Genomic DNA, 20,702 nt, shown 5'->3' on the forward strand with positions numbered 1-20,702 from the left:
CAGCCCATAAGTTAGTACAGGAATTCAGAAGCATGGTTGGTAGCATTGCTATTACCAGGGCAAACAGAAAATTGCAGAGCAGTCCACCAGGTAAAATGCTCTGAACAGGGAGGAAAATCACCAGCATACCTGGGGCATAATGCTGCCCAGGCATCTCCAAGAGGAAGGAGAAGCAGCTTTCAGAGGAAGATGTAACTTTCTGTGCTGGCACCTGCTGAAGGTCCCCACTGCTCTCCAGGGAGGTTTCAGCACATCTCAGCTGCCTGTGCTGTCATTATGTCAGCATTTCCCTTGCTAAGTATCCTTTCCTGACCAGTTGAAATCCAGCCATGATAATTCTGTGTGTGCTGAAAATGGGCCTGATTTTTTTCTACTGTTTTTTCTTTCATTTTTCTAATGCATTAACCTGGCTTAAAAATACAAGTACTTGCAAATAACTCCCTCACTCTGAGCAACTCTGTTTTGGGTGCTCTTCTATTAGGAAACATCACAGCTGGAGACAGTGGCACTGCAATGTGGCTTTCATAGCCTAATTTATTTATCTGATTAAAATCTAGGGGTTATAGGCAAGAAAAAAAACCCAATATAGCTCTACAACTAGTGGGACAACACATCCTTTTCCTAATCAAAACTGAACTCCCTCATTACTTCACTCCCAGCACTGCTCAGCACTCAGCCTCCACATCAGTGGAGGGATGAAGTGCAGCTCCACTGTATAATGGGATAAATAATAACAAAACTTTTTTACAACTGGAAGTTGACTTTCAAGGTTTTAGTAAAATTCACCCCAAATCCTGCTTAAGCATACCAAGAATTAAAGCCACATGATCTCAGAAGTGTTTACATCGTAATTTTTACTCCAACAGCTCTACAGACAGATATACCCCATATACCAGGGAGGCCAAATGGAAACAGGGAATATGCCTATAAGTGAGGGTCTCCATACCATAATACACACTGCAGGTAGCAGCACTTCCCTTTCAAAAATCCATCCTGGGATGCTTGGCTTAAACATCAGGAGGCCACAAACAGCTAAATGAGACCATCACTGAAGTAATAAAATCTTGTTTTCTGCCTTTTTGAAAGCAATCTGATTTTTACCCTTTTCACACCAAAAAAATACGATGACAACAAATTCCTACAAATTATTTAACTTTGGATAAAAGGTCTGGAATAGCTTTATTTTCTCTATATGCCAATTAGTGTCAGAAATATCACAAGGCAGTTCCTGCGGATGCTTACTACAAGGAGGTTGAACTGGGCTGTAGATCAGAGCGTTTCCAGATGAGAAGGACAGAAATTTCAGCCTTCCTCTGTGTGCCAAGTGTTAGGAGGCAAGATGTAAGGTTCAAACCAAAGCTCCTAATCCCAAATGTGCAAAATCACACCCGAGTTTTGCCTTTGGGATCTTTCCCCCCACACACACATGCAGAGAAAACTGTCACAATACATAAGTCTTTTACAATCTTCATGCAGCAAACTGAGCATCTATAAAATGGATCTCTATGAGCTTGTGGCTATTAAAAATCCCAGGGGAGCACTCTGAACTATCCAAACTCTGTAGGGCACAGCTTGGAAGGCCAGTAAGAAATGAATTACAATAGTCAATAAGGGATGTAATTATGGAAGTACAGATGCTTCTGACATTTACGTTTTGCTGTTAAATGTTATTTATGAAACGGTGTTATTGTTTCCTTTTTGAAGAATCAGAAGATTATAAAAATCTTGTAAGAATAACAGTTTTTTAGTCCCCTACTCTGCCACATTCCAATTAGACATTTATTGTGTGTAGAACAGTAAATACCATGTCTTACTATTCATATTTACAGGCAGAAAGACAAGAAACTGCCAAGTATGAGGGCAAGAATCTCAGTCAGCCAGAGGGATCTTTCCCAGGCAGAAGCTGTAGACAATGAACTCAAGTCCTGCAACACGTAAAAAAGCCACAGGTGCCACCAGTTCCAAACGTACATCCAAAATTTGACTGAGATGTTTTTCAGGATGCTCTTTGTTGTTATTAGGTAATACTGTTAGCACTGCAGTCCTGAGAAGTCCTCAGCATGGTTAAGACCCAACGTTTCCTACAAAAAGATTCTATAAATGGATAATTCGGATTCAAAAAACTGAATTAAAAGGTAATCCCAGAGAGTTTATATTCCAATTCCAACCATTGAAAGCTAAGGGTCAGATGTCCCTTGGAACATCTCTGAAACACATGACTGCAGTAGCTCCTCCTTATAAACCTTTGGACATGAAGAAGCCATCCACTCTCTGCCCTGGTAGATGTCCTCCATTGCTTCTCTGTCCTGTCTTCCTGGGTGAGTACTCAGAGGGTGGTTCACACCTGAAAAGCCAGGCTGACACAGTAGAAAACATGGCTGATTTGACCTCTGTAACCAAGCCACAACTCTGTAAGGCCACAACAGAAACAACAGATGGCCAGAAGAATGATTTCATGGGCTGGATAGAGATGGGCTGTGCTTATGGTAGGCAACTGACAAGAGGGTGATTGCAAAAGGCAACACAGCTCTGCATGACAGCTTGTGATCACAAGGGTACCAGCAGTCCCAGCACCATTGAGTCTATCAGGTTTCTGGCATGGGAGTGTTTTAAGGAGGGACTTGAAGAACAAACAAGGGGGTGCTGCAGGAACGCACAAAGAAATCCTCTGAACTATGATGGGACGAGGCTCAGCATCATTTATTTGACAACTGCAGAAATGAATTATGAAAGTTGGTTCTGTGGAATGGCTCCTTGAAAATGGATGAAGAGTAAAGACAGCCATGAAGAGCCTGGGAAACAAAGTCAGGCTACAGGATGATGAAATGGTGAAGGCAGATTCCACACAGGAATGCAAAGAGAAGCGTAGCACGATCAAAGGAATAAGCTGAGACAGCAATCTTGGCAGGGGATTTAAAAAATAAAAGTCACATCTGTCAAGGACAAAGAAAAGGATAACAATGGAGACAAGATGAAGAGAGGCAGGACTGGGTTTTAACTGGAAGTATGACAATAAATGCTGGATTTCAGAGCAGTTAGGAAGAATCTGCAAGATCTGGAGTTACCCTGGATGTGACAAAGGAAAGAAAACAAGGCTGAGTCAAAAAGGCTGCTGAGTTTATGTGGCTGAATAATAGATGATGCTGGTATTTTCTTCAGCACCTGGAGAAAAGGAGGTCAGAGAAAGACCTTTGGGAGTCAGGATTAAAAGTCCTGGTTTAGCCACATTAAGCCCAAGCTGATGGCTAAATGTGTAAGGAGAGGGCTGGAGAGACAGGTCAAGATTAGAACAGAAGGAGACAGGGCTGACATCATTTGGGATGACCCCAAAACCAAATTAATATTTGCAAATGAAGTAACTCTGATAAAAATCCTATCAGGACAAGAAAAAGAGATCAAGGACAGAGCACTCAGAAAATCCCAGATGAAAACTGCTGCAGAGAGAAGAAGAAATTAGAAACACAGGAATAAAATCCAGAGACAAGAGTCAGGGAGGCCAGGGGGAAAGACTTTACTCAACATCAGCTGATAAGTTAATGGTGCTAAAGAAGAGCTGCACCTGAGATCAACCGTGAAGAGACCTGCAGGAACTCTGTGAAGACCTGTTTCAAAGAAACACATCTCTGTGAGCTTCTGGCCTAGAGCTGGAAGAAACCCCTAGCAGGGACCATTAACAACATCCTGGCCAAAACCATGCTCTGGCCAACACAACAATTCAGTGAACTAATCACACCATCTCTCCTGCTCACTGCAGAGTGAGTAGAGAGCAGATAAAATTAATTCCTTCTTTTATTTCTATTTTTAAATATTCAGAGACACTCAGTGATAGAGACTTGACAGTTTGACATTTCATCTGCTCCAGCACATGTGCCTCATGAAATAACTACAGATCCATAATTGTACCTTGATTTCTGGTCAAAGATGCCAGAACCAACAGATTTCCAGTAATGTCAAGAAGTACCTTTGGTACATTTTAAGTGAGGTTTCTTCTGCCAATGATGAGAATTTTCATCTTGCTAAAATTTTGTTTCAGCCAAGTTTAGCTGTCCTGTCAGCAATCTATCAGCATAATTAACACCATCATTTGCATCAAATGGAGAAGAGCAGCAAATCCAGGGGTTATCAGCACAAATCTGATAAAGTCTCAGAACAACCTGGAAAATACTTTCTAGAAGCCTTACCAACAACTTTGAAAAAGCTGTGCATTGTAAGGTCAAGAGAGCTTAAAAGGTTAGGAAGGTGGGCAAGATGTAGACAGTGGCTGGATCATATCACAGCTGTAACATTATCTCACTAAAAGAGAGCAATCTGAGTCCAACAGGATTATAACCACCCACTGTATGTGTCATTTATGTGGATATCATCAAGACTTAAAGTAGAAGAACAACTGCTAGTTTTGTGGCCAGTATGAAAAAGAAAATTAAAATTTTTGTACAAAATGCTACAGGTAAGGTCTGGTCTCCCCTCACAGAACAGAAGGTGCTTTTCACCTTCTCGGGCAGGCAAAACCTGCTCTGCAGGAGAGACACACAATCCTCCCAAAATAATAATGGTTAGAGTAACATATATATTTATATAAAATATATATAAAATAGAATCATAGAATCGTTTGGGTTGGAAGGGACCTTAAAGATCATCTAGTTCAACCCCCCTGCATGAGCAGGGACACCTCCCACTAGATCAGGTTGCTCCAAGCCCCATCCAACCTGGCCTTGAACACCTCCAGGGATGGGGCTTCCACAACCTCCCTGGGCAACCATATTCCAGTGTCTCACCACCCTCACAGTGAAGAATTTCCTCCTAATGTCTAATCTAAATCTTCCCTCTTGAAGTTTTAATCCATTATCCCTTGTCCTCTCACTGCATAACCCTTTATAAAAAAGTCCCTCCACAGCTTTCCCGAATGCCCCATTTATATATATTTATTTATACGTTTATCTATTCCTATATACAGTTTTCCTTCCTGGATTTCATCCTGACAACCTGAAGAAAATGGCTATGGATTAAATTCACCAACCACGAGTACCATGCTGCAATACTCCTCTGCAGCACTGTAACCCAATCAGACTCTCTCAGTATTCCTAGAAATGTTATACTCCCACAGGCTCTACCCAAGCCCTGTATCTTCATAAAGATATGGGCCAACATCTCTGAAAGACTGGTGCATCCCTCCAAAGTATGTAACAGACAAGGCAAATGAAACTCCCTCTTTGAGTGCTGCATACGACAGTGTAAGAAAAATTGGTGAAGGGGCTGTCATCTTCATCAACTGGGTTACAATCCATCTCCTTATGGCATTCCTGACAAATAAATGAGATACTGATATAGGACATCATGGTTTTTTGTATAACTGTAGAACCTAGGTGATTTTATATACAATCACAGCTCACAGATTTATATGGCAGTATATTCTGGCAATTTGTATATCCACAAGCTGATACAAAAGTTTTCTTTAACAGAATGATTTCTTTACTTGAAGCCAAACAGGCATTTTTTTTTAATTTGCTTTCATCTTATTTCTCCTTCACAGTGTCTGGGTTTTCCATTTAAGTCAACAGGATTTTGTAATTAGAAAGAACATGGGTTTAAAAGTATACCTCATTACATGAATGTAGATGGAAATGTTTCCCCAAGTATTTTACAGAATTTATTATCATTTTTAAATACATTTTGGAAAGTAACCTACAGTAAACAAAGATTTATTGTTACATAAATAAACAATGAGACAATTACAGCCTCTTTATGGAGACCATATTAGTCACACACATCTAATGAAGCATTACTAAGCTATCACAGAGATAGCCTGATATGTGTGATTAAGAAAATAATACTCATAAATAGCTAATGAACAATGATGGTCCCTTAAAATTTTTGCATATCCTGCTATATCGAGAGTTATGGATTTTGTCCCTTTCTAAGGAACACATTAACCCCTAAATTCCACCCTGAAAAGCCAAATATTAAATAGCATAATGCAACTATTTGCATTTTTGCCTTCTAGAGGCCATGCTTTGAAAATACAGAAGAACTTCCATGGAAGTCTACCAGTGAGGAATACATTGCAGCTCGTGCTTCCCTATGTCTGAAAGATGCCATCCTGAGAGGTCACCAGGATCCAGGGGGAGTATGACAGAACAAAAAAATATTTCTATACAATGTGCAGCCATGAAACCTCTGATGTGGCACTAGGTAGAAAAAGTCTGGGTTTAGTAATAATTGTGGTAGATTTTTTTAATGTTAATTAAAAACTAAAGTATTTCCATCAGGTGAGGTAGAGATCTGGTAAACATTCTGGAGAAGGGAAGTGGGATGGATGGCCAACCAGTAATAGCAGACAAAAAAGGCACATTTCTAAGATAAAATAGGGTCAAAACCCATCTGCAATGACAATTTTCAGCATAGAACGGGAGAACATACTGTTAGTTAAAATTAAATACAACTTACATACAACAATACAGCTACTGTTGGGGCTGAGTGCTTAAAATAGCACATGTACATTATAGGGTTGCAGGGCCCTCCTATGACATTGTAAATACATTGACAAATATTTGAAAAGTGGTATGAAGGGACCTATTTAGACTAATCCATGGAAGAGAACAATGAGATATAAGACAGGAGTGTTATTATTTCTACTGCAGTGCTATAGCTGAACTAAATTGTATCACATCTACACTGCAAACTCACAGTAAATCCTTCTCGTATTTTTCTTGGTAAGATAAATTCTTCCCAAATGATATGCCAACCTTCAACCTAATCTCTTTCATGGATAAATTTACTCAAAGGGCAGAATTCCTGATGGCTGTAATAATAGCATTATTAAAATCAATACTTTTTGATGAATTTTAGGTCTGGAACATATTAAAGAGAGCTATAAAGTACAGGAGGGAAAAGCTTTGCTTATCATTTTCAGTAGCAACCCAACTACAGCCCTTCATCTGTAATGAATTATGGAGCAATACCCCTAAATCATCTGTATGAAGTCAGCTATGACACTGTCAATTTTAAAAAATTTGCTAGTTTTGAGCTACAAATTGATTTTTTATTGTGATAAATTAAAATCCAATAGTAGCCTACAAGCTACCAAACATACACAAGCCTCCATTTTTTTTCAGGAGCTTTTTTCTCTTCTCTATCCCATCAGACTGCCACTGTGGCAGACATGATAGCAATAGCCAATGATAAAAATTAAGAAAGGACACACAGGAGAAATAAAAAACCTTCCCAAAGAAAAAGTAAGTGAGGTCTGTCCATGACCTGTAACTGAGTGTATTTCAGATGTTGAGATTGCATGTGACTACCAGAAGGCACAGGAATGAGTTGGGAACTGCAGCTTTGGGGAAGCAGGGACAGGCTGAATGAGAAGAGTGGATCAAGGATATGAAACTTTGGGACATGGAGAGACCCAGGCTTGGGAAAAAACCAGAGTGATGGTGGCTGTTAAGAACTGGAAGAGGAGTTAATGCACACAGGCTTCAAAAGCTTGGCACGATTCTCCTGCTTTCAGAAAAAAAAAACATGTAAAGAAGTGGTGTTGAAAGCTCCTCACATGACTCTGTCACAGTCCTGTTTCAAGAAAGACAACTCAGTACTCCTATCACTCCAGCAGCTCAGGGACAGACATCTGGAAGGTGGATTTGAAAGCTTCAGCCTAAGCCTCGGTGAGTGAGTGACAGGGTTACTATAAGGATGATAGGGTTACACCAGATTTAGAAGACAGGGTGTCAAGAGTTATGAAATGAAGGAGACTTGTTCTCATGTCTCCCCCCCAGTAGCTGCAGATAGGAGAGTGTGCAGGATGCTGCAAGGAAAGGCAATTTGGCTCAGCCACACTTCTGTTTCAAACAGCATCCCCTCTTCCCTCTTTATTTTATGAAAATAAATCCTATGTTTGTGAAACACTCGGAGACAAGTCCTGTCAAAGGACAGGACAAGTCTCTGTCTTCATCTTCTTCCTTCTTTTCCCCTGAAATAGACTTGTGCCCTAGGAAAGCACCTGTGGCCTCAGTGCAGACGAAAAAGGAAACAAAATATTGCCATATTGTTCAGTGTATGATACTCTGCTCTGCACACTGAATGAAGCTGGTAGTCTCTGGCCAGTAAAAGGTTTGTCATCTCAGAATTAAGCACTACTCTACTAACTATGACAGGGTCCCAGCCAGGAATGCACTGGCAGCCCTAATCCTTTTACAATCTTCTGAGCACAGGCTGTAACTTCAGCAACATTCCCTTAAACACTGCTTTTGTATGAATACTTTACTCATGCTGTACACAACACATTCCAAATGAGCTTTTCATTACTAACTACTTGTATTCTGTATCAGTGAGCTCAATGACATTGATTTTCTAATAATATAAATTAACTGGCAAAGATAATTTCATCTATCATCAGTAGGGTTTTATTTCTGGCACCATGTTAAATAGTTAATCTTTCAAAAGATTAAATCAAGAGCCTTTTAAAATTCAAGGCAGAGCTTAAACTGCTGTAAAAATCTTCTTAATTAGGATTAAAACAGTTTGTGTTGTTGCTTTACATCTAAGTAGTATAATGTTTTGCTTCAGTTTCTTCTTTCAAAGCAATTTAAAAAATCAAACATGATATTGCTGTGGCAAAAACTGCTTAAGGCATGGAAGTTTCCTGCAACATCCTTGACCAGATGCTACAGGATGAGTTGCTGCTGGGCAGCCTCACACAGCAACTTCAAGCTTTCATTTGACTTCCAATTCCATATAATATGTTTTTTTTTCTACTTTTCATGACATAAAAGCTCTGATTCTTATGGTCCCTGCATACCTGACAGAAGATCATCATTGCTGCCAACAAGGAGTGCATCACATGATGGGGACTACAACTGCAGTCATGTAGAGTTATGGACCTGATAGAAATTCTTAGGATTCTCCTGGGACATCTCCAGGGCAAGCCCCACTAAGTGTGTGCTGCTCCCAGGAGTTCCCCAGCTCCCAGTGCCCTTCCTCTCTATCTCAAGCATCAGTGGGGAAAATAAGTTTCACTCTCCTGAAGTTTCCCACAGCTCGTTTTCTTCCCCATCACCTTCCCATGACAGAAGGGGCCCAACCCCAGACAATCCTAACCTCTCATCCTTGTCATTAGACTCTAAGAAGTCCCTTGATACTGCTGAGGAGTCTCAAGCAGGACCCAGAGGACTGGTGCAGTTGGGCCCAGGTTGGCTGAGAAAATCCATACGGGCACAGACATCAGTCTGCAACACAGACTGCTAAAGTCTTCCGCAAACAGTGAGCTGCTATTTCCAAGAAGCAATTCTTTATCTGGCAGAAGGAAAACAAATCCCTTCTTGCCACTTTCTGGACTCAGAACTGTGAGTGTTTATGGACGCCAGGAGCATCTGTGTACTCAAAGAAGTGGTTCTGCAGAAGTATTCAGGACAAGATTTTATAACAAACCATGTCCCCATGCTACACTTTACACCTCAGTCATCTAATGGCTTGCTCTGATATATGATAACCCTTTATCAAGCTTGTCAGATGCTTCCTGTGTGCTTCCACTCCTAAGATATTACTGCCCAGCTAGGAAATGCTTTCAAATAAACATCCATTGAAAGATTCAATTTTGTTCCATCACGTGATTATTTTACTTACCCCTGTCTTTTCATCAAAGATTTTGATTCCCCCAAAGGAGACTGTTAAGAAGATTTTCTGTTTATGTTCTCCTTTCGAACGAGCTGCAGCAACAATTCCCTGTTGAAACAAATAACAGGTTGGATGGTCTCATTGCTCTTCCAGGGGCCACAGCAGAGAACAAAGATTTGCTTGTATAGAACTCACCACTTTTCTAGGAAAACTTATGGGATTTCCAAGAATTGCCCCCCTCTTACTTTTGGTTTCCTCCCTTTTTCAAGGTACCACATCTCCTTATGCTGCCCAGAGAGCATTTCAAATGTGTTCCTACTTCCAACCCCTGCACTAACTAATCCTCCATGAAATTTGTTTTCATGGAAGCTGAAGGTCATTTCTAGCACACTTTTCCCAGCTATAAGCTGCATTCTTTTCTTTTTTCTTTCCCAAGGGAAAAACAAGAAGCAGTGAAGGAAAAAAATACCAACAACCTTAGCTTACTTCATAAGCACACTTATCTGGAATAAGCAAATGGAGGTTTTTATAGAAGAACAGTCTCCTCAAAATCAAACTACACCTCTGCTGTAGAAACTCCTATAGAGGGTTAGGGTTAGTTTTTTTTCCTGAACTCAGGCTTTTACTTCATAAGTGAACTTGCTGATACGCATCTCCCACAGAGTAAGTAAAATAGTAACTTCTATTTCCACCTTCTCAGGAGCCTGCTCTGACCAGTAACACTGTAATAAGGTAAAATGTAATCAACTGCACTGGTAAATAAATGAAAAAAGCACCACCTCATGTTTTAAGACCTTCACAAGGTTGTTGTTCCCATTGCACAGACATGAAAATTAAATAACAAAACAGTAATGGGAAATCCATCAGCTCTCTTGGTAGAGGGCTGGAAGGAAAAAAAAAAAAAAAAAAGGAGAAAAAACTGCCACAGGTTTACTCCTAGACCAAGGTTGTAACCCTGCAGGGCAGATGGGAAGTCAATGGACCACAATGAACTCAATAAAAATGCATCTTCTCCCTCCTTCTGAAGCACCCCAGCTCTTCCCCAGTCCCCAGGGCCACATAAAGGATGGCTCCTAAAAAAAGCTCTCATGCAGCTTGAGGGTCGTAAGAAAAGACTGAGCTGGAGAGAGATGTCTCACATGCTCCAGGAAGTTTACCCTCCTACACCACTAGCGCTTTCAGACTTTATCTGCTCTCCTGAGTTTGTCACTGCTCCTTTTCTTTCCCAGAACTACAGGGACTCCTCTTTACCTTCGCATGCTCTGTCCTCTCAGCACACTGCCTCCTGATTCTCTAACCCATCAATCCTCCCATTATAGGTGCAAGACCTTGTCCTCCCGGCGAGGACACCAGTTCCCCCCTATATTAGCCTACCTGCTCCCCACAATGTCACTCATCCCTTCCCACCTTCCCCAACAGGAGACAACAGTCAAAGGCAGGGCTGCAGCTGATTGGGACTGTCATATACAACGTTCTGACATACCATTTTTCTTCATAGTGGTTCACCTCCCCTTTTGCATAATAAAATTATTCAATTTGCAGATGTGTTGTTTATAATTTGCGGACAAATTGCTGCGGTGTCAATCATGAATAACTACTGAACTCAGAGGTAACGTATTAAAATTAAACTGGAATAAGCAATACCAGCCTGCAGTTCATGTAAAATTGACTGATTTCAATACATAATTAACCAGAGTGTGCCTCAGTGTCATGAAAGGAGAATGAGTAAAAGTTCAAGCTGAAACTCGCTGGACTCCATAACATTAAACATTAAAAGTTCCACTGCACCTTGAGCTTCATCATGGAGTCTTGGCATAACTTGTCTCCTCGTGCTGCAGAAACCTCATCTATCCCAATCAGTTTTGCTTTGTACCGGACACCGTCACCTTTAAACCTCTTTATTAAAGTGGCTTCACTGCGATCCTGACCTGGGAAAGACAGAAGGGAAACCAGGAAATCTGCATGAGTGCAAAGGAAAAGCAATGAATGAAGACTTGCAATTCAGTGGCAAATTAGACCCAACTCCTACCACCAACACAGAAACAGGCAAACATTTAAATGCAATTAGAAGAAAAGCACTAGTTCAATAAAACCTCTTGGCCTTGCTACCTCAAATGAGTTCACAGGGGAATTGCTGCCACACCACATCTTCTGCTCAAAATTTGCACACAAATTAGGTTTACAAAAATGAGAGATAAGTCTGAATCAGACCTCGCGGATCTGAAAACTTCTGATCTGTGCGGGTTGTTTTAATCCCAATACACTTGAGAATTCTTCATTTTGCAGACAAAACTCTAAGAGAAACATGCCACTATTTCCTCACACACTGACTTACGTGACTTTTATCAGCAACATTTACACTATTACCATTTGAATGATGCAAAACCAAATGATGTTATTTGCCAATAGAATATTGCTGGTCTAAAACCCCGACCTACTGTCTCCTTGTTCTATTCGTTCTGCTTACAGACATAGACAGAAAAAATATAACCAGCAACATCAGCTCTCACAGGCTCATCCTGAGAAGTTTAAAAAAAATGGCACAAGACATTTCTTAATAAAAAAGCAATCAGGGGGCAAGATAGCACAGTGCTGATAGGAACAATGTACATAAATTACAACGCTCACACTTGCCTGAACCACACACTGATAACACAACAGCAATCCATGAAAGGAACAGTTTTGTCAGGAAGACTTTTTCCCTGAGAGGCTGCAGAAGAGTTTATACTGTGCCTTAGCTGAAAGAATTATGTTAGTTAGGGAACCAGTCTTCCGAAAATTGATTAAAGATATATTTTGCAGCTGTCTCTGGAATTTCTTGCTAGGATCTCAAAAAAAACCAAACAACAAACCCCAGCAGTGAACTGTAAATAACTGCAACCAAACAAACAACATCCCAGGCACAAAGAAGAAGGCAAAAATGAGAGATATTAAAGAATTTAGAGTTTCATGGACCCAACAGATTCCACCACAGAATTCACCTAAACATGAACTGACATTGCTAAAATGTATATTATTACCATCTAGGAGCTCTAGTCGCAGATTTTACCCATCCTTCTAACTATTGTAGGAAATGAACAAAGAACTGCAGCCTGCTATAAAGGAACCCTAGTAAGAATCTAGTATTAGACACTGACATTTGAGAATTTTGGCCCAAATTTTCTCCAAAGCTCATTTCTATTTGAAAGGTTAAATTTAAGCACCCAAAAATCAATAAAATCTGCTTCTGAACAGCTATACAGAAGATCTGCTCTCACATATTTTATTTTTTAAAAAAATCCTATGAGACACAAATGACAAAGCAGAAACTCAAAGTAGTGCTAATACCATTCATTACTCAGGGAAATGCCAAGGCAGCTGTTGGCAGCATCAGCCAAAAACAATGAAAAACCGTTTTCCACTTTCAGCTCCAGAGTGGGGCAGGAGGGAGAACATCTGGAGACATGACAAAGTACAACAAAACCAGTGGACTGTTCCTTATGTCTTTGATACTTGCAAAGATACCCTGTTGATTTGCAGTAAACAAAATGCAGTTCCAGAAGCTGCCTTGCCAACAATTTTCAACCCTACATTTTAATTACAGAAGAAGGCAGCTGTTACCTAATAGTGATACTGAAAGCAGGTATGTGTTCAAGGGTCTTTCCTGGCTCTGAGTCACGATACAGAGACCTCACATTCTTTTAGTTGTTTGAACATTTATACTTATTCCAAGCTATAAGCTATTCTGCTGAACATAACTAAATCCTTGACATTAATAGCCCATTCAAACACAACTTATGGCTTTGTTTGCTTATGCACAAAGTCCCATGTCAATTATGACCCAGATTAAGTACAATAAAGTGCTTTGGGGATAAATGACTGGGAAAAATCATCAACCTGAAAATGATGTGGATATTGTAAACTGTGGTGGAAACTGAAAATTACTAGAGACTACAAATTCATCCGTAAAGCCCCAGAGCATATGTCGCCTGCAAAAGCAAAGAGAACACACACACTGCCCTATGCTATAAATCAGCCTTCTGCAACAGTCACCATTTCTCTGTGTATCTCCAGATCTCCCTCCATCTATACTCATACTTTATTTCCAAATTTTGGTGCTGTAACCTGTACTGAAAAAAATTTCTATCCACTTGGAGAAGTTCTGTGTGACAGACACTGTCAGTGTGGTCAATTTTATAGTGCTCATGAGGGGTGATTTATGCAGTGGGATACTTCATTTGCACACTGGACACTTAGAAGGCAGATAATCCAGACTCTCATCAGCATTTCAGATCCACAGAATCATTTTGGTTGGAAAAGACCTTTCAGATCATCAAGTCCAACCATTAACCCAGAACTGCCAAGGCCACCACTAAACCACATCGCTCAGCACCACATCTATATGGCTTTTAAATCTCTCCAGGGATGGTGACTGCACCACTGCTCTGGGCAGTTTGTGCCAGGGCCTCACAACCCTTTTAGTGAGGAAATTGTTCCTAATATCCAAGCTAAACCTCCCCTGGCACCTGAGGCCATTTCCTCTTGTTCTATCGCTTGTTATTTGGAAGAAGAGGCCAATCCCCACCTCACTATAATCTCCTTTCAGCTAGTTGCAGAGAGCAGGAAGGTCTCTCCCTCAGCCTCCTTTCCTCCAGGCTAAACACCCCCAGTTCCCTCAGCTGCCCCTCATAAACTCATCATTAAACTAAAAAAGGTTTTTTTAATGACAATTCTTGAACAAGGTTCTTTCTGTGTTTGAAACAGCATAAATAAGAGATGCCTGAATTACGAGTCTGTAATTATTCTTAAGCTTCAGAGGAGGGTGAGGACTAATATTGAACCAGTGAGAGCTGTGCCTGTGCCAGAAACCTGACCAGGAAAGTGCTGCCCCTTTCTTCCTGTGTAACACATGGAGCCAATCTTTTCTTCTCCCAGCTCCTGCCTTTGTCCATGGAGACCCACACTCGGCTCTCCAGCCACCCCTGCCTCCACATGTGCTTGGTCCCAGCCTGTAGGAAGAGGGATTATCCTGGATGTGGGGCTGAGCTTACTGCTGGATCTGTTTTATTTGAATAATGAGAAGCCACAACTTGGGGCTTTCACTCACAGCTCACCTTCCTCAAACTACAAATAATATCTCAAGGGCAGGAAGGGGGACATTCATTAACCAACTTTGAAGATTTTATGGAAAACTGAAGCTTCAAGTCTCAAATCATTAATATACCATAATCTCCAGCACAATTAGAAGCATGTGCTTAATGACTTATTTCACTTATTTCAACAAGACACTTTTCCTGAGATCTCATTTTAGCATTTCCTGAGTGCAGAGAAGACCACAGCTGCCAAAGCCATGCCAGGAGAGCAACTGATGCTCGCACCCATTGTCCACTACACCCTGCACAGGTGGGGATCTGCCCAGTGTTCCTCATCAGAGGACTAGCACCACTAAGTGATTCTAAAATGATTTTAAGTTAAATTTTTTTAACTTCAAGACCAATGAGTGTTTTCCAGTGGTTTGCTCTAAAATGCTCTTATAAGTATCTTCTAATAAGCAAACAAATATCCCAAGCACTTGTTCACAACTCAAGCCTTTTGCAGTCCAAAATGGGATCATATTATTAACAAAACTGTAAGTGACTTCATTCTTGTGCCCCAAAACCAAGAAAAAATGCAAAAGCCAAAAAGTCCCACTAATAATGTCATACAAAATCAGTTTAGAAAGGTGATCAGTTTTAATGAGAAAACATGCTGCTGTTGACATAAGCAAAGAAATGTTTTGTTTGCAGCATATAGAGTTATAATCCTCAGAGGCTCTACTTCTATAGATGTCACTGTTCACCTTTAAGCCATATGTGTTCCAGCTGGAGCCACAGTCCTGCCTGAGTGGGAAAACATGACCTTTGCTGCCAAACTGTGACATTACACTTGGAATTCCAAAGTCTTTTAAGAGAACAATAAATCCCCAGAGCTGGGTGATGCAATGTGCTTGGGAGCCTGCACAGGAGAGAGGCTCATCAGCACGATCAGTGTTAAAGTATTTTTATCCATCTCAGTAAATACGCTGTAAATTAACAAAGAAGGTTTTTAACACAGTCAATCGTTCTTATTTGAGGCAATTTATCTTAATTAAACCCAGATTCTACAAAGCAAACTTTAGAGAGACCTGAACCCAAAACCCTACATACTCAACACAAGTACCTCAACAGCATTCAGTCCTGAGACAAGACTGGCAAACAGTCCAGGAGGAGCACAGCTATTTTGGAAGATGCAGTTCAGAGCAGCCCAAGCTGAGCACAAGGGGTGCTGCTTCCTAGGCTGTACCCATCATCAGCAGGCTCTGGAGCTGCTCAGGGAGCTGCTCCCAAGGTGTTAGCATCAGAGCAGCCCATCAGCTGCCATTCAGCCTTCAATTTGACATCAAGAGGGAGATGTAGGTTTGCATTAGATTATCTGACTCCACATAATGCTGTTAGCTTTGCAGAGTGAAGCTCACTTAAAGTTTTCTTCCCAGGCACCATGTATCATGGTGAGCGTTTCAGGAAGACTCATCCTGACCCATGGGACAAGTCAAGGATTACACTTAATTTTGGCTCTCAGAGCACCAAGCTAACGCTGTATTGATATGCTAACATTTAGAGCAGACACTGTTCATTCTCCCAGGGGATCTGTAAGTAAGCATATTTCATAAATAGAAAAAGAAAATAAACCAAAGTATCACAGCAATAAGCACACTGTTGCTTTCCCTGTATGCTCTTCTAACACAATACACACCCCTCACAGCACCCGCTAATCTAAACCAATAGCCCTGGAAATGGCTGTATCCTTTATTTAAATGTGTGAAGCCCTCAGGGCATAATCTGAATTTCTTGATTTTACGACTGTAAAATATATAATGATATTATCACCAAAGTCAATAACATGCTCCTGGCAATCAATTCGCTGAAGAACAACCCGCCACTGTCTTTGTTGTTTGCTTTTGTCTTTTCTAACTAATAAACTGTCAGAGTTGTATCCATCATGCACTCAAATTATAAACCTGAAATAACACCTCCTTGTATCTCGCAGGGCTGAAAAACAATCACATACACACTTACAAACAGCCTACATCTTCATGGGGACAATTAGCATTTTTATAGCACCAACGTGGTGGAAAATACAAAACGCTGCAGTGCAGAATGACCTCTAAGATGCCACCCACCCTGAAGACTACTGAATTAATTGCTAAGTGAAAGATATTTCCTGTTAGCTGTGCATATATAAGCTACTATGTCCACATAGATATGCCTCCATAAATTTGTGTATTTGCACATACGCACACGCACGGTGCACAGCTTCATTTGGTATCAATTATCTGAAGAAAATTCATGGTAATTTTAATCAACTACAGATTTCCCTAGGAAAAAAAATAAAAGTACATAAGCAGGTGTTAAAGAGAAAATGCTCATACATAATTATATGCACCTTCCAGTACAGGAGAAACTAAACAGCAATTCATGAAGGAATCAAGGAAAGTTGAAACATTATTCTCCTTGATGGCACATTTTTCTCAATGGCTTCACAGAACCACAAGTCTAATGCAGAGAGCTCAAAACCACCTGTCACACAAAGGATGGATCTTGATGCCAAGACTGCAGCACCTCAGGAGTGCAGTTCCTTCTTCACAAGCATAAGGATGCATAAGCTTAATGATTCTATTAGGTTAGGTATTAGGAAGAATTTCTTCACTATAAGGGTGGTGAGGAACTGGAATTGGTGGCCCAGGGAGGCTGTTGATGCCCCATCCCTGGAGGTTTTTAAGGCCAGGCTGGATGAGGTTTTGTGCAACCTGATCTAGTGGTGGGGTTCCCTGCTCATGGCAGGGGTTTGGAACTTGATGATCTTTAAGGTCCCTACCATCCTTAATGATTCTATTCTATGAAGTTCAGTGCAGCAAGCTTATTTGGGATTTTAAAAGCAGTACACTCCTCAAATTCCCAGCTCCTGCTGCTTTGAGGTAGAAAGCTGAGTTGTCTGGTTGTGTATGTGTCACTGGCTTTGGGAGCATGCCTGTGCTTCACCTCAAGGTCTGAGACAGAAAAGTAAAACCTTTTTTTTCCTTCTTTAACCTAACATTTTAGAAAAGCAAACACATATATAGCAGTGTATGCGCACATAATTTAACTTCTGGTGTTAGCACAAGCATTCTCTTTCTCTAACATTTCTCAAGTGAGTTTCTTGCAATTTTTTAAGAAGAGAGTTTCTGAAGAGCTTAGTTTCAAGATCTAGAATTCATCTCAAGTAACTAGAGCACATTTGCAGGAAGATCTGCTCCCAACATCAATCACTGCTTCCTTTTCAATGAAGATGTACTTTGCATTTCACACTTTCTTTCATCAGCAAAGGCTACTTTCTAGCAACTGGAAAAAAACCAACCCTGATGTAATGACATGCAAGCAGCTTTTAGGGGTGAATTACAACCTTAAAAAGCATGTAAAAAATTTATAAGTACCTCTTTCCTGTATAGAATCCTATAAAAACCTTGACTACAGGATAGGAGTACAACTTGAATGCAAACTTCTCCTTTCATCTACTGATAAGGAAACTCCTACAAAGCCTGCAAGAGACATTCTGGAGTGTTTTTACCTTGCCCAGCTACGGCTAGCTTGCTGTAGGGTCAACAAGTGAACCCTGTTAGAGTCTACTCTATTAACAAAGTGATTTTGCCTAGGTGCAAGCTCATAAAAACCTCAGTGAACCATCTTAGAAATCTCCTCCTGTCAAGAACCCTTCCTCTCCTTAGGAGCTGCCCTTCCCCAGGAGTACCATCAGGAAGCACTTAAGTCTCCTAAGCTTGATGAACTAGACAATGTTCATCCTGTCCTGCTGGTGCTTCCATCCTCTTGGTCCTTCTGCTCAGAATAAAGTAAAATGCCCCATTTTGACAGCAATGCAAACATCAGTCTTGAATGCAGAGCCTGATCATATTTCTACAGAAAATGGTAAACTATTTAAAGAAGGGACATGGAAACCACTCTGAAGGCTCAATGAGCTTCTATTATGGTTAATTCTAAAAACATTACCTGCAATTTTAAACATAGATAAGGGCACTCCAGGAAAATTCAATCATCGCTCAGACTATCATCACAGCAGTACTTCCCAACTGCTCAGCACTGCTATTCCCAGGAATAGTCTCTCCAACTGAGAGACTTTATGGCTTCTGGCATTATTAGCCTGTGAATTACGGTACTCGAAGATACCTACACATCCCCACTCCCAGAACCAAGTTTCCTGTGTAAGTAAATAAGATGTTTCCATATTCTTTGCCATCTTTGATCAGCAGTTATGAGCAGAGATGTCATGCACAAGGTGACAGCAATTGCACTTGCCAAGTTTTTATCTTAACACTTCGCACTCTACAGGAGCTACGACAAAACAAGATGGACATTTTATTGTCTCCAAAGCAAAAAGGTTGCACGGACCAGGTTAAATTATTTCTTTATAGCACAAAGAACTATGTGTGAGCACGTCAAGAGAAAAATTCAATTATTCACAAAGAAGGCATTAGTATAACATAATGTTTGATTAACATTTTGGACAAATCTCTGAGATGCAGAGTCTAGGGTGAGCACGCAGGGGTGGCAGTGATGGAGCACATTCTCTCCACGGGCAGAAGAAAAATCACTCATTTTAGCTTTAGCCAGAAGGCTCACTGATCAATTTTATTTTCTTAGATGGTCTTTGAGACGACAGTGTATGGGCACAACCTCAGACACAGAAATGACCAAAAGCTGAATGTAATTAAACTTCCTTTCAGCCTCTGTACCACACGAGTCTTCATAAATCTTTGAAAGCCATTTTCTAAGGTGCCTTTTGCAGGCTGGATGCAGAAGCAGCTAAAATCCAGACTTGTACACTGATTTAAATCAAAATATGACACTGCAATAAAACTTTGTTTTGGAGTACTAGCCTTGTTCAGCAAGCCACAGGGAACGATCAAAAGTGAAACAAGGAAAACTTAGTGGTCCATCTTTCTGCCAGTGGAGATGAAGAATTAAAATGACGTTTCCTGGACAACTAGAGGGGAAGGGAGAGGACAGGTATCATGGATTCACCTCTTCAAAAGACAGAAGACAGTTTAGCAAACTTTATTCAACTACTGTTTCAAAGCTGGGGTAAATGCTTAAATCAAGCAGACATCAAAAAGTCAATAAAGCTCTGGAGAAAACAGGGTCATCAGTTTGTTCCCTACCCACTTGCCTGGATGTCAGTATGAAATTAGTTGCTTCTGAGACAAAATCATTAAGAAAATTGTAATTGATTTTACAGTGATCCTTAACTGGCATTAATATGTGTGCTGCATTTGGACAGGGCACCGTAAAAGCCTAGTGACTTTGAAAACCAAGGGACTTGTTGCACCTGTACTAATCCCAGCTCAAATGGGGCAGCCAGTAGGTACCATCTGCTGCCAAACATCTCCATAAAGGACTTCCAAAGCAACAGGAGAGGCCGGTCCAAATGGCACTGCTACATTACCCCAGAATATGTTGTTTCCCAACCAAATCTGAACTTGCCAGGGAAGAGGAACGAAAAATGGAATTTTCTTTCCACCATATCACTGAGAAGCACCTTAAAGCAGCTGAAAAACTAGCCAACACTGGGAAAAACTGATAATTTTAAGACAAGCATTTAAATAGTTATTTTGGTATGAGAACATGCGACAAGATTTGCTGAGTTGCTGAATTCCCCTGACTCTCTTCAATCCTACAAGAATTAAAATCACTTGGAACTTATATAAAAACAAACAAGCTGCTTTCACGTGTCTACCTATATCTGGCTTTAAGTATGTCATTTTCAGGAACAATTTTAATTAGACTTTAATCCAGGACACAGACATGGATGTGCTTCCACATGGCGCCCCAAAGTCACCTGGAGACACAAATTCACAATTTACACTTCCAAGCCTACAAATGCATCATGTTGATGAGCCTAAAGTGGTTAGTTTTTGTTACAAATAAAGGGTGGAGAACCAGTTCACTTCATACAAATGCCAAACTCTTGTGCTGCCCTAAGATAAATGTTAATTCTCCAAGACTATAAAAAGGGCAAGTTAAGAAAAAGTTCTGCTCTGCTGATTAACA

The 20,702-nt window shown here is 40.6% G+C and overlaps 1 protein-coding gene across 13 annotated transcripts in view; it reads right to left on the reverse strand.

Annotated features, from left to right (window-relative positions):
• DAB1 (DAB adaptor protein 1) overlaps window positions 1-20,702 on the reverse strand; it is a 444,762-nt gene that overhangs the window by 42,904 nt on the left and 381,156 nt on the right. For all 13 annotated transcript variants that reach the window (XM_051625711.1, XM_051625710.1, XM_051625714.1 and 10 more), the window contains 2 exons: window positions 11,395-11,534; window positions 9,616-9,714 (listed from right to left, as the gene is read on the reverse strand). In XM_051625711.1, the coding sequence (XP_051481671.1) occupies window positions 9,616-9,714; window positions 11,395-11,534 (239 nt within the window). The remainder of the gene's footprint in view (window positions 1-9,615; window positions 9,715-11,394; window positions 11,535-20,702) is intronic.

Source organism: Apus apus, chromosome 7 (assembly GCF_020740795.1).
Source record: "Apus apus isolate bApuApu2 chromosome 7, bApuApu2.pri.cur, whole genome shotgun sequence".
Taxonomy (NCBI): Eukaryota; Metazoa; Chordata; class Aves; order Apodiformes; family Apodidae; genus Apus; species Apus apus.